Source organism: Staurois parvus, unplaced genomic scaffold (assembly GCF_062004578.1).
Source record: "Staurois parvus isolate SC_StPar_1 unplaced genomic scaffold, SC_StPar_1.0 ptg003079l, whole genome shotgun sequence".
In the NCBI taxonomy this organism is placed as follows: Eukaryota; Metazoa; Chordata; class Amphibia; order Anura; family Ranidae; genus Staurois; species Staurois parvus.
The window spans coordinates 72,259-85,099 of NW_028320875.1; the positions used below are offsets into that span (position 1 = coordinate 72,259).

The 12,841-nt window shown below is 50.5% G+C and overlaps 1 protein-coding gene across 1 annotated transcript in view; it reads right to left on the minus strand.

The window, feature by feature from the left end:
* Positions 1 to 12,522, minus strand: part of ESYT3 (extended synaptotagmin 3) — a 47,313-nt gene extending 34,791 nt beyond the window's left edge. The window contains exons 1-4 of the mRNA XM_089667182.1: positions 12,457 to 12,522; positions 9,275 to 9,316; positions 7,113 to 7,247; positions 5,696 to 5,772 (exon numbers count right to left, since the gene is read on the minus strand). Coding sequence (XP_089523308.1) covers positions 5,696 to 5,772; positions 7,113 to 7,247; positions 9,275 to 9,316; positions 12,457 to 12,522 — 320 coding nt within the window. The remainder of the gene's footprint in view (positions 1 to 5,695; positions 5,773 to 7,112; positions 7,248 to 9,274; positions 9,317 to 12,456) is intronic.
* Positions 12,523 to 12,841: the final 319 nt, after the last annotated feature.

The following is a 12,841-nucleotide window of genomic DNA, read 5'->3' on the forward strand; positions in this document are numbered from 1 at the left end:
GGACAGGCTCGCCCTATATACAGAGATCATCATATATACAGGACAGGCTCACCCTATATACAGAGATCACCATATATACAGGACAGGCTCACCCTATATACAGAGATCATATATACAGGACAGGCTCACCCTATATACAGAGATCATCATATATACAGGACAGGCTCGCCCTATATACAGAGATCACCATATATACAGGACAGGCTCACCCTATATACAGAGATCATATATACAGGACAGGCTCACCCTATATACAGAGATCATATATACAGGACAGGCTCACCCTATATACAGAGATCATCATATATACAGGACAGGCTCACCCTATATAGAGATCATCATATATACAGGACAGGCTCACCTTATATACAGAGATCATCATATATACAGGACAGGCTCGCCCTATATACAGAGATCACCATATATACAGGACAGGCTCACCCTGTATACAGAGATCACCATATATACAGGACAGGCTCACCCTATATACAGAGATCATATATACAGGACAGGCTCACCCTATATACAGAGATCATACAGTCAGGTCCATAAATATTGGGACATGGACACAACTCTAACATTTTTGGCTCTATACACCACAATGGAGTTGAAATGAAATGAACAAGATGTGCTTTAACTGCAGACTGTCAGCTTTAATTTGAGGGTATTTACATCCAAATCAGGTGAACGGTGTAGGAATTACCACAGTTTGCATATGTGCCTCCCACTTGTTAAGGGACCAAAAGTAATGGGACAGAATAACAATCATAAATCAAACTGTCACTTTTTAATACTTGGTTACAAATCCTTTGCAGTCAATGACAGCCTGAAGTGTGGAACGCATAGACATCCCCAGACGCTGGGTTTCATCCCTGGTGATGCTCTGCCAGGCCTTTACTGCAACTGTCTTCAGTTCCTGCTTGTTCTTGGGGCATTTTCCCTTCAGTTTTGTCTTCAGCAAGTGAAATGCTCCATCGGATTCAGGTCAGGTGATTGGCCATTGCAGAACATTCCACTTCTTTGGTGTCTTTTGCAGTCTGCTTTGGGTCATTGTCCATCTGCACTGTGAAGCGTCCAATGAGTTGTGAAGCATTTGGCTGAATATGAGCCGATAATATTCCCGAAACACTTCACAATTCATCCGGCTGCTTCTGTCAGCCGTCACATCATCAATAAATACAAGAGAAGCAGTTCCATTGGCAGCCATACATGCCCACGCCATGACACTACCACCACCATGATCACTGATGAGGTGGTATGCTGAGGACCATGAGCAGTTCCTTCCCCATCCTCTTCTCTTCCCATCACTCTGGTACAAGTTGATGTCGGTCTCATCTGTCCATAGGATGTTGTTCCAGAACTGTGAAGGCTTTTTTACATGTCGTTTGGCAAACTCTAATCTGGCCTTCCTGTGTTTGAGGCTCACCAATGGTTTCCATCTTGTGGTGAACCCTCTGTATTCACTCTGGTGAAGTCTTCTCCTGATTGGTGACTTTGACACACATACACCTACCTCCTGGAGAGTGTTCTTGATCTGGCCAACTGTTGTGAAGGGGGTTTTCTTCACCAGGGAAAGAATTCTTCGCTCATCCACCACAGTTGTTTTCCGTGGTCTTCCGGGTCTTTTGGTGTTGCTGAGCTCACCGGTGCGTTCCTTCTTTTTAAGAATGTTCCAAACAGTTGTTTTGGCCGCCTAATGTTTTTGCTATCTCTCTGATGGGTTTGTTTTGTTTTTTCAGCCTAATGATGGCTTCACTGATAGTGACAGCTCTTTGGATCTCATCTTGAGAGTTGACAGCAACAGATTCCAAATGCAAATAGCACACTTGAAATGAACTCTGGACCTTTTATCTGCTCATTGTAATTGGGATAATGAGGGAATAACACACACCTGGCCATGGAACAGCTGAGAAGCCAATTGTCCCATTACTTTTGGTCCCTTAACAAGTGGGAGGCACATATGCAAACTGTTGTCATTCCTACACCGTTCACCTGATTTGGATGTAAATACCCTCAAATTAAAGCTGACAGTCTGCAGTTAAAGCACATCTTGTTCGTTTCATTTCAAATCCATTGTGGTGTATAGAGCCAAAAATGTTAGAGTTGTGTCCATGTCCCAATATTTATGGACCTGACTGTATATACAGGACAGGCTCACCCTATATACAGGACAGGCTCACCCTATATACAGAGATCACCATATATACAGGACAGGCTCACCCTATATACAGAGATCATCATATATACAGGACAGGCTCACCCTATATACAGAGATCACCATATATACAGGACAGGCTCACCCTATATACAGAGATCATCATATATACAGGACAGGCTCACCCTATATACAGAGATCATCATATATACAGGACGGGCTCACCCTATATACAGAGATCATATATACAGGAAAGGCTCACCCTATATACAGAGATCACCATATATACAGGACAGGCTCACCCTATATACAGAGATCACCATATATACAGGACAGGCTCACCCTATATACAGAGATCATATATACAGGACAGGCTCACCCTATATACAGGACAGGCTCACCCTATATACAGAGATCACCATATATACAGGGCAGGCTCACCCTATATACAGAGATCACCATATATACAGGACAGGCTCACCCTATATACAGAGATCATCATATATACAGGACAGGCTCACCCTATATACAGAGATCATATATACAGGACAGGCTCGCCCTATATACAGAGATCATCATATATACAGGACAGGCTCACCCTATATACAGAGATCACCATATATACAGGACAGGCTCACCCTATATACAGAGATCACCATATATACAGGACAGGCTCACCCTATATACAGAGATCATATATACAGGACAGGTTCACCCTATATACAGAGATCACCATATATACAGGGCAGGCTCACCCTATATACAGAGATCACCATATATACAGGACAGGCTCACCCTATATACAGAGATCATATATACAGGACAGGCTCGCCCTATATACAGAGATCATCATATATACAGGACAGGCTCACCCTATATACAGAGATCACCATATATACAAGACAGGCTCGCCCTATATACAGAGATCACCATATATACAGGACAGGCTCACCCTATATACAGAGATCATCATATATACAGGACAGGCTCACCCTATATACAGAGATCATCATATATACAGGACAGGCTCACCCTATATACAGAGATCATATATACAGGACAGGCTCACCCTATATACAGAGATCATATATACAGGACAGGCTCACCCTATATACAGAGATCATATATACAGGACAGGCTCACCCTATATACAGAGATCACCATATATACAGGACAGGCTCACCCTATATACAGAGATCATATATACAGGACAGGCTCACCCTATATACAGGACAGGCTCACCCTATATACAGAGATCACCATATATACAGGGCAGGCTCACCCTATATACAGAGATCACCATATATACAGGACAGGCTCACCCTATATACAGAGATCATATATACAGGACAGGCTCGCCCTATATACAGAGATCATATATACAGGACAGGCTCGCCCTATATACAGAGATCATCATATATACAGGACAGGCTCACCCTATATACAGAGATCACCATATATACAGGACAGGCTCACCCTATATACAGAGATCACCATATATACAGGACAGGCTCACCCTATATACAGAGATCATATATACAGGACAGGTTCACCCTATATACAGAGATCACCATATATACAGGACAGGCTCACCCTATATACAGAGATCATATATACAGGACAGGCTCACCCTATATACAGAGATCACCATATATACAGGACAGGCTCACCCTATATACAGAGATCACCATATATACAGGACAGGCTCACCCTATATACAGAGATCACCATATATACAGGACAGGCTCACCCTATATACAGAGATCATATATACAGGACAGGCTCACCCTATATACAGAGATCACCATATATACAGGACAGGCTCACCCTATATACAGAGATCATATATACAGGACAGGCTCACCCTATATACAGAGATCATATATACAGGACAGGCTCACCCTATATACAGGACAGGCCCACCCTATATACAGAGATCACCATATATACAGGGCAGGCTCACCCTATATACAGAGATCACCATATATACAGGGCAGGCTCACCCTATATACAGAGATCACCATATATACAGGACAGGCTCACCCTATATACAGAGATCATATATACAGGACAGGCTCGCCCTATATACAGAGATCATCATATATACAGGACAGGCTCACCCTATATACAGAGATCACCATATATACAAGACAGGCTCGCCCTATATACAGAGATCACCATATATACAGGACAGGCTCACCCTATATACAGAGATCACCATATATACAGGACAGGCTCACCCTATATACAGAGATTATCCTATATACAGGACAGGCTCACCCTATATACAGAGATCATCATATATACAGGACAGGCTCGCCCTATATACAGAGATCACCATATATACAGGACAGGCTCACCCTATATACAGATCATCATATATACAGGACAGGCTCACCCTATATACAGAGATCATCATATATACAGGACAGGCTCACCCTATATACAGAGATCATATATACAGGACAGGCTCACCCTATATACAGAGATCATATATACAGGACAGGCTCACCCTATATACAGGGCTCAATCATCACACGTGTATCTCGGGGGGGGGGGGGTGCGGGACGGATCGGAGCGGTTCTATATGGGCCCTCAGAGAGCCGGCTGTTTATAGGCTCGCCCCCTCCCAGCTGGGACTCTGATTGGCCCCCAGGGGCCCGGAGCTCATCACAAACAACTGAAGAGACGCCTGCTATCTGATCATTAACTCCTGCACAGCCAGAGCCCTCCGAGACTCCAAACATCCCATAATAAGAAGCAGGATAGGTCATTTCACAGAGCAAGAACGGGGTGCAGCTTCCCCCAGAGAAGTCCAATCTAACGCCCCCCCCCCCCCCCATGTGATGCTGAGCCTCCATGATTGAGAGTACTGAAATCCAATTAATGAAAGGGGCGGGGCCAGGGACATTCAGGCTGGGAAGGGAAGAGCTAGATGACGATGGACGTCTTGCAGCAGGGAAATGGGAAATGAGTTCTGACTGGCTGCAGCTTCTAATGCACATTGTGAGAAGCTCACAGTGTACAGTGACATCAGAGGAAGTCATTCCAGTCCAGGGGAGGAGCCAGTACACCTGTGCAAGGCTGAAGGGGAGGAGCCGGGACACCTGTGCAAGACTGAAGTGGAGGAGCCGCTACACCTGTGCAAGACTGAAGGGGAGGAGCCGGGACACCTGCGCAAGACTGAAGGGGAGGAGCCGGGACACCTGCGCAAGACTGAAGGGGAGGAGCCGGGACACCTGCGCAAGACTGAAGGGGAGGAGCCGGGACACCTGCGCAAGACTGAAGGGGAGGAGCCGGGACACCTGCGCAAGACTGAAGGGGAGGAGCCGGGACACCTGCGCAAGACTGAAGGGGAGGAGCCGGGACACCTGCGCAAGACTGAAGGGGAGGAGCCGGGACACCTGCGCAAGACTGAAGGGGAGGAGCCGGTACACCACCACATAGGACTGATGAGATCCGTGTTGTGGGCGGAGGATGGCGGTGCGCGGGATCTACAGCCGCCATGTGATGGGTGAAGGGAAGACGCCGGATACTGACCAGAGCTGCAGGTCCAGGATCACCTCCCGCTTGTCCACCTTCTTGGTGTACGCCTTCACTCCATTAATCCGGGGAGACTGAGGAGGAAACAGAGACACCAGGAACCATTGTACGCCATCCGTCCATCTACATCACCCCTCCCCCACCTCCCGAAACGCTCACAAGTTTAATATTGGGGCCCCTTACATACATGGCCACACACCAGCTGAAATCAGAAGTCAGGCTTGTAATGGGAGTGGCTACTCTATAAACCAGACCGAGGTGGCGGGGTGGGGGGGCGCAACCTCTGGGTGGGAATGTTCCTCAGCTATCCAGAGGGCAGAGAGGGGGAGGGGAGGAGGCTGAAATATGTTTTTGCAAATTTTCTGGCAGCTAAAAAATTGTGATGTTCAGAAATGAATAATAATAATATGTGTCTGGGCCACTAGAACTAGTAATGGGCCAGGAAACTCCATGGGGGGGGGGGGGGGGGGGTGCATGGATCACCTGCAATGGGCAGGTGTACTGTAGAGTGGGGGGGGGGGGGGGGGACTGGAGGATCACCTGTGGGGGGGGGGGGGTTAATGTAGGGTGGAGACTTGTGGATCACCTGTGGGGGGGAATGTAGGGTGGAGACTGCAGGATCACCTGTGGGGGGGCGGGATGTAGGGTGGAGACTGGAGGATCACCTGTGGGGGGGATGTAAGGTGGAGACTGGAGGATCACCTGTGGGGAGGGAATGTAAGGTGGAGACTGGAGGATCACCTGTGGGGGGGAGGAATGTAGGGTGGAGACTGGAGAATCACCTTTGGGAGTGGGGGGGGAATGTAGGGTGGAGATTGGTGGATCACCCGTGGGCAGGGATGTAGGGTGGAGATTGGTGGATCACCCGTGGGCAGGGATGTAGGGTGGAGATTGGTGGATCACCCGTGGGGAAGGATGGGGGTGGAGATTGGTGGATCACCCGTGGGGAGGGATGTAGGGTGGAGATTGGTGGATCACCCGTGGGGAGGGATGTAGGGTGGAGATTGGTGGATCACCCGTGGGCAGGGATGTAGGGTGGAGATTGGTGGATCACCCGTGGGGAGGGATGTAGGGTGGAGATTGGTGGATCACCCGTGGGGAGGGATGTAGGGTGGAGATTGGTGGATCACCCGTGGGGAGGGATGTAGGGTGGAGATTGGTGGATCACCCGTGGGGAGGGATGTAGGGTGGAGATTGGTGGATCACCCGTGGGGAAGGATGGGGGTGGAGATTGGTGGATCACCCGTGGGGAGGGATGTAGGGTGGAGATTGGTGGATCACCCGTGGGGAAGGATGGGGGTGGAGATTGGTGGATCACCCGTGGGGAGGGATGTAGGGTGGAGATTGGTGGATCACCCGTGGGGAGGGATGTAGGGTGGAGACTGGCAGCCCACCGATGGGAAGCGGATCTCACCTTCTCTCCGAAGTGAACCTTGGTGAAGGTGAAAGCTTTCATGTGATCATTCGATGCTCTGACCAGAGGCTCGATCTTCTCCTGGAATAACTTCTCCATGTACATCCCGAAATACGGCCACATCTGTTTCACAATCTGAGAGAGAGAGAGAGAACAGATCACCACTGATCATACAGACCGATCCCAGAGAGAGAGAGAACAGATCACCACTGATCATACAGACCGACCCCAGAGAGAACAGATCACCACTGATCATACAGACCGACCCCAGAGAGAACAGATCACCACTGATCATACAGACCGACCCCAGAGAGAACAGATCACCACTGATCATACAGACCGATCCCAGAGAGAGAGAGAACAGATCACCACTGATCATACAGACCGATCCCAGAGAGAACAGATCTCCACTGATCATACAGACCGACCCCAGAGAGAACAGATCACCACTGATCATACAGACCGATCCCAGAGAACAGATCACCACTGATCATACAGACTGATCCCAGAGAGAACAGATCACCACTGATCATACAGACCGATCCCAGAGAGAACAGATCACCACTGATCATACAGACCGATCCCAGAGAGAACAGATCCCCACTGATCATACAGACCGATCCCAGAGAGAACAGATCCCCACTGATCATACAGACCGATCCCAGAGAGAGAACAGATCACCACTGATCATACAGACTGATCCCAGAGAGAACAGATCACCACTGATCATACAGACTGATCCCAGAGAGAGAGAGAGAACAGATCACCACTGATCATACAGACCGATCCCAGAGAGAGAGAGAACAGATCATCACTGATCATACAGACCGACCCCAGAGAGAACAGATCACCACTGATCATACAGACCGATCCCAGAGAGAACAGATCACCACTGATCATACAGACCGATCCCAGAGAGAGAGAACAGATCACCACTGATCATACAGACCGATCCCAGAGAGAGAGAACAGATCACCACTGATCATACAGACCGATCCCAGAGAGAACAGATCACCACTGATCATACAGACCGATCCCAGAGAGAACAGATCACCACTGATCACACAGACCGATCACAGAGAGAGAACAGATCACCACTGATCACACAGACCGACCCCAGAGAGAGAACAGATCACTACTGATCATACAGACCGACCCCAGAGAGAACAGATCACCACTGATCATACAGACCGATCCCAGAGAGAACAGATCACCACTGATCATACAGACCGATCCCAGAGAGAACAGATCACCACTGATCATACAGACCGATCCCAGAGAGAACAGATCACCACTGATCATACAGACCGATCCCAGAGAGAACAGATCACCACTGATCATACAGACCGATCCCAGAGAGAACAGATCACCACTGATCATACAGACCGATCCCAGAGAGAACAGATCACCACTGATCATACATACCGATCCCAGAGAAAGAACAGATCACCACTGATCATACAGACCGATCCCAGAGAAAGAACAGATCACCACTGATCATACAGACCGATCCCAGAGAGAACAGATCACCACTGATCATACAGACCGATCCCAGAGAGAACAGATCACCACTGATCATACAGACCGATCCCAGAGGGAACAGATCACCACTGATCATACAGACCGATCCCAGAGAGAGAACAGATCACCACTGATCATACAGACCGATCCCAGAGAGAGAGAGAACAGATCACCACTGATCATACAGACCGATCCCAGAGAGAGAGAGAACAGATCACCACTGATCATACAGACCGATCCCAGAGAGAAAAGATCACCACTGATCATACAGACCGAACCCAGAGAGAACAGATCACCACTGATCATACAGACCGATCCCAGAGAAAGAACAGATCACCACTGATCCTACAGACCGATCCCAGAGAGAACAGATCACCACTGATCATACAGACCGATCCCAGAGAGAACAGATCACCACTGATCCTACAGACCGATCCCAGAGAGAACAGATCACCACTGATCCTACAGACCGACCCCAGAGAGAGAGAACAGATCACCACTGATCCTACAGACCGACCCCAGAGAGAGAGAACAGATCACCACTGATCCTACAGACCGATCCCAGAGAGAGAGAACAGATCACCACTGATCATACAGACCGATCCCAGAGAGAACAGATCACCGCGGAGGCAGGAGGTTACCTTGTTAATCCATTCCACCCTTTCCACGTCCGGGAAGTTCACCTGGGAAGATAAAGAGCACAAGACTCATTCCGGATCCTCTCATCACGATTCCGGGTCTCTATTGGACCGATCATAGATCCACCTTTCCCTGTTAGAATTGGGTGGAGGGGAGATCATCTGTCAGGACGTCTGTGTCCCCCTCACTTCCTGTGGTGTCACTAAGACAGGAAGTGACCCCAAACGGGGGGCATGGATAGCAATGAATTCCCAGCAGAGGATCTAACCTGCTCACTCCATAAAAAAAAACAAATAAAAAAACCCAAAAACACAATTTTTTCAGTGATTTCCTTTCGCTCTCCTACCAGAACCATTCCCAGTTTTCGGGACAAGCATCCGGCATTCGGGTGTATATTGTGGGCCTGAAGATTATACGGGGGGGGGGGGGATGGATGTTTTCTGAGAAATGAGGTTGGATCGAGCAAATAGATCCCAAACATGTTCAGCATTAGAACTGCGTGACCTCGTACAGCGGGAACATCATACCGGTCTATAGGTGACACGGTCACAGGTCATCGGTGCAGAACGAACAGTCAGTGCTGCCCAATCATTTCTGCTCTCACTCAGACGTCATGGTGAGATCCAATATGTGCGGCACAATCGACCTTCACATTTGTATTGGAGGGCGGGTGGCTTTAGGAGGTTCATTTCATTAATGTTTTTATGTGTTATTTTTATACTTCTCTTTATTGCCATCACAAAGGGGCCAATAGCCACCCACATTCTAACATGGTGTATAGGACAGGTCCTCTTTCCGGAGACATCCCGGGGCCGGATTGTGGAGGGAGAGGTGCAGGGTGCCGCATGTCCCCGGGCCGGATTGTGGAGGGAGAGGTGCAGGGTGCCGCATGTCCCCGGGCCGGATTGTGGAGGGAGAGCTGCAGGGTGCCGCATGTCCCCGGGCCGGATGGTGGAGGGAGAGCTGCAGGGTGCCGCATGTCCCCGGGCCGGATGGTGGAGGGCGAGGTGCAGGGTGCCGCATGTCCCCGGGCCGGATGGTGGAGGGCGAGGTGCAGGGTGCCGCATGTCCCCGGGCCGGATGGTGGAGGGCGAGGTGCAGGGTGCCGCATGTCCCCGGGCCGGATGGTGGAGGGCGAGGTGCAGGGTGCCGCATGTCCCCGGGCCGGATGGTGGAGGGCGAGGTGCAGGGTGCCGCATGTCCCCGGGCCGGATGGTGGAGGGCGAGGTGCAGGGTGCCGCATCCCCCCGGGCCGGATGGTGGAGGGCGAGGTGCAGGGTGCCGCATCCCCCCGGGCCGGATGGTGGAGGGCAAGGTGCAGGGTGCCGCATGCCCCCGGGCCGGATGGTGGAGACAGGAAATGACATCATAGACATGCAATTCCACAAGGAAGAAGAAGCATGACCACTACTACCACCTAGTGTCAGAACTACTAATCACAGCACAATAGAGGAGAATGGTTGTTGCACCCACGTCTGTGAGGACAGCATGCCAACAACCCCAGGAGCAGATTATGTCGGGGAAAACAGCAATCAGACACAAAGCATACATATGTGGGAATACAAGATCAGTTTCAGTGCTGGCCGGGATGATTAGAAGCTCTGAGGTCACGAGGGTTGGAAAGCATTTGAAAACATGGGACAAAGTATTACAGAACTATGAAACCTCTGATGATTGATCGTCTCCGACAATCCGGTCTGGATGTGTATCACCTCCATAGGCACACAGACGTTCTAGGTTTAATGTGCCTCAGAACCCCCCTAATGGGGCCCCTTCCAGCCCCAGGCCCCATAGAAGCTGAGCAGCCATGACTGCCGTGACGTCATTGGACCATACATGACCGACCACCATTCAGTGTCATCACCTTCACAGGTATTTTTGCTCCGGGGATCCCCTGCCCCTCCCTCCTCCTCCCCGATGGACTTGACAGTCACATTTCTCGAAATTCCAGATCTGAAAGCTTTTCTCCTTTACAGGATCATCCCAACCCTCCCCCTCCTGACAGAGGCCCTGGGGCCCCCCAAGACTCCATCACAACGTGTCCTCTCATGGATCTCCCTCGGCTTCACTAACTTGTAACATTGTTGCAGGATTATTATTGGGCGGATCAGATGAATATTTCAGATCAGATCACTCCTTCGGGATCATTATTAAAGTCAAAGAAGATCATGGATCGCCAGCCCTTGGATGTGGTGGGGCTGCATTGGATTCCTTTGTAAGCCAGGTTCAACAATACTTGTTGATCCTGCCAGAATGTCCGTGTCCTGCCCCTTCCTCTACACTGAACCTCAAACAATGTCCAATTATCTTCTGTGAACTACACAACACCTCCTTCTATGTTATGGGGTAGGCAGGGTGGGAGGTGTGTTTAGTAGCTCAGGGTGACAACACTGAATAATGGAAGTCAGAATTCCTGTGTAGGATCAGAACTCGGATTGTTCACTCAGCTAATCTGCTTGTTCCTGTGAAGTCAGAGCCGGACTCGGCTGGAATCGCCTCATGTTTACTCAATGTGCGGCCTTTGTAAATATTTGTAAATACAACCAACAAACACGCCGATGTTTACAAGCAGCCGCTGATCTCCTTGCCAAGAAGGAATGCTCCCACCACCAGGACCTGTTTCCTATTCCCAACTGCCATTCCCTAGGCCAGGCAGCCCACCACCAAGACCTGTTACCTACCCCCAACTGCCGTTCCCTAGCCCAGGGAGCCCACCACCAGGACCTGTTACCTACCTCCAACTGCCGTTCCCTAGCCCAGGGAGCCCACCACCAGGACCTGTTACCTACCCCCAACTGCCGTTCCCTAGCCCAGGGAGCCCACCACCAGGACCTGTTACCTACCCCCAACTGCCGTTCCCTAGCCCAGGGAGCCCACCACCAGCACCTGTTACCTACCCCCAACTGCCATTCCCTAGCCCAGGGAGCCCACCACCATCACCTGTTACCTGTGCCTTACTCCCAGGGAGCCCACCACTGGCTGCCCATTCCCTATCCCAGGGAGCCCACCACCAGCTGCCCATTCCCTACCCCAGGGAGCCCACCACCATAACCTGATATCTGCCCCCTACACCCCTGGGAGCCCACCACTGGCAGCCCATTCACTACCCCAGGGAATCCACCACAAGCACCTGATACCTATCCTCTACCCTCAGGGAGCCCACCACCAGCTGCCCATTTCATACCCCAGGGATCCCACCACCATCTGCCCATTCATTACCCAGGGATCCCACCACCATCTGCCCATTCATTACCCAGGGAGCCCACCACCATCTGCCCATTCCCTACCCAGGGAGCCCACCACCAGCTGCCCATTCCCTACCCCAGGGAGCCCACCACCAGCTGCCCATTCCCTACCACATGGAGTCCACCACCATAACCTGATACCTGTTCCCTACCCCCTGTGAGCCCACCACAGGCTGCCCATTCCCTACACCAAAGAGCCCAGCACCCACTAACCATTCTCTACCCCAGGAAGTCCAGGACCCACTACCTAGTCCCAACACCAGGGAGGCCAGCACCCCACAGTCAGCCCGACAGCCCCCTATGGCTGAACACCCCCCCCCCCCT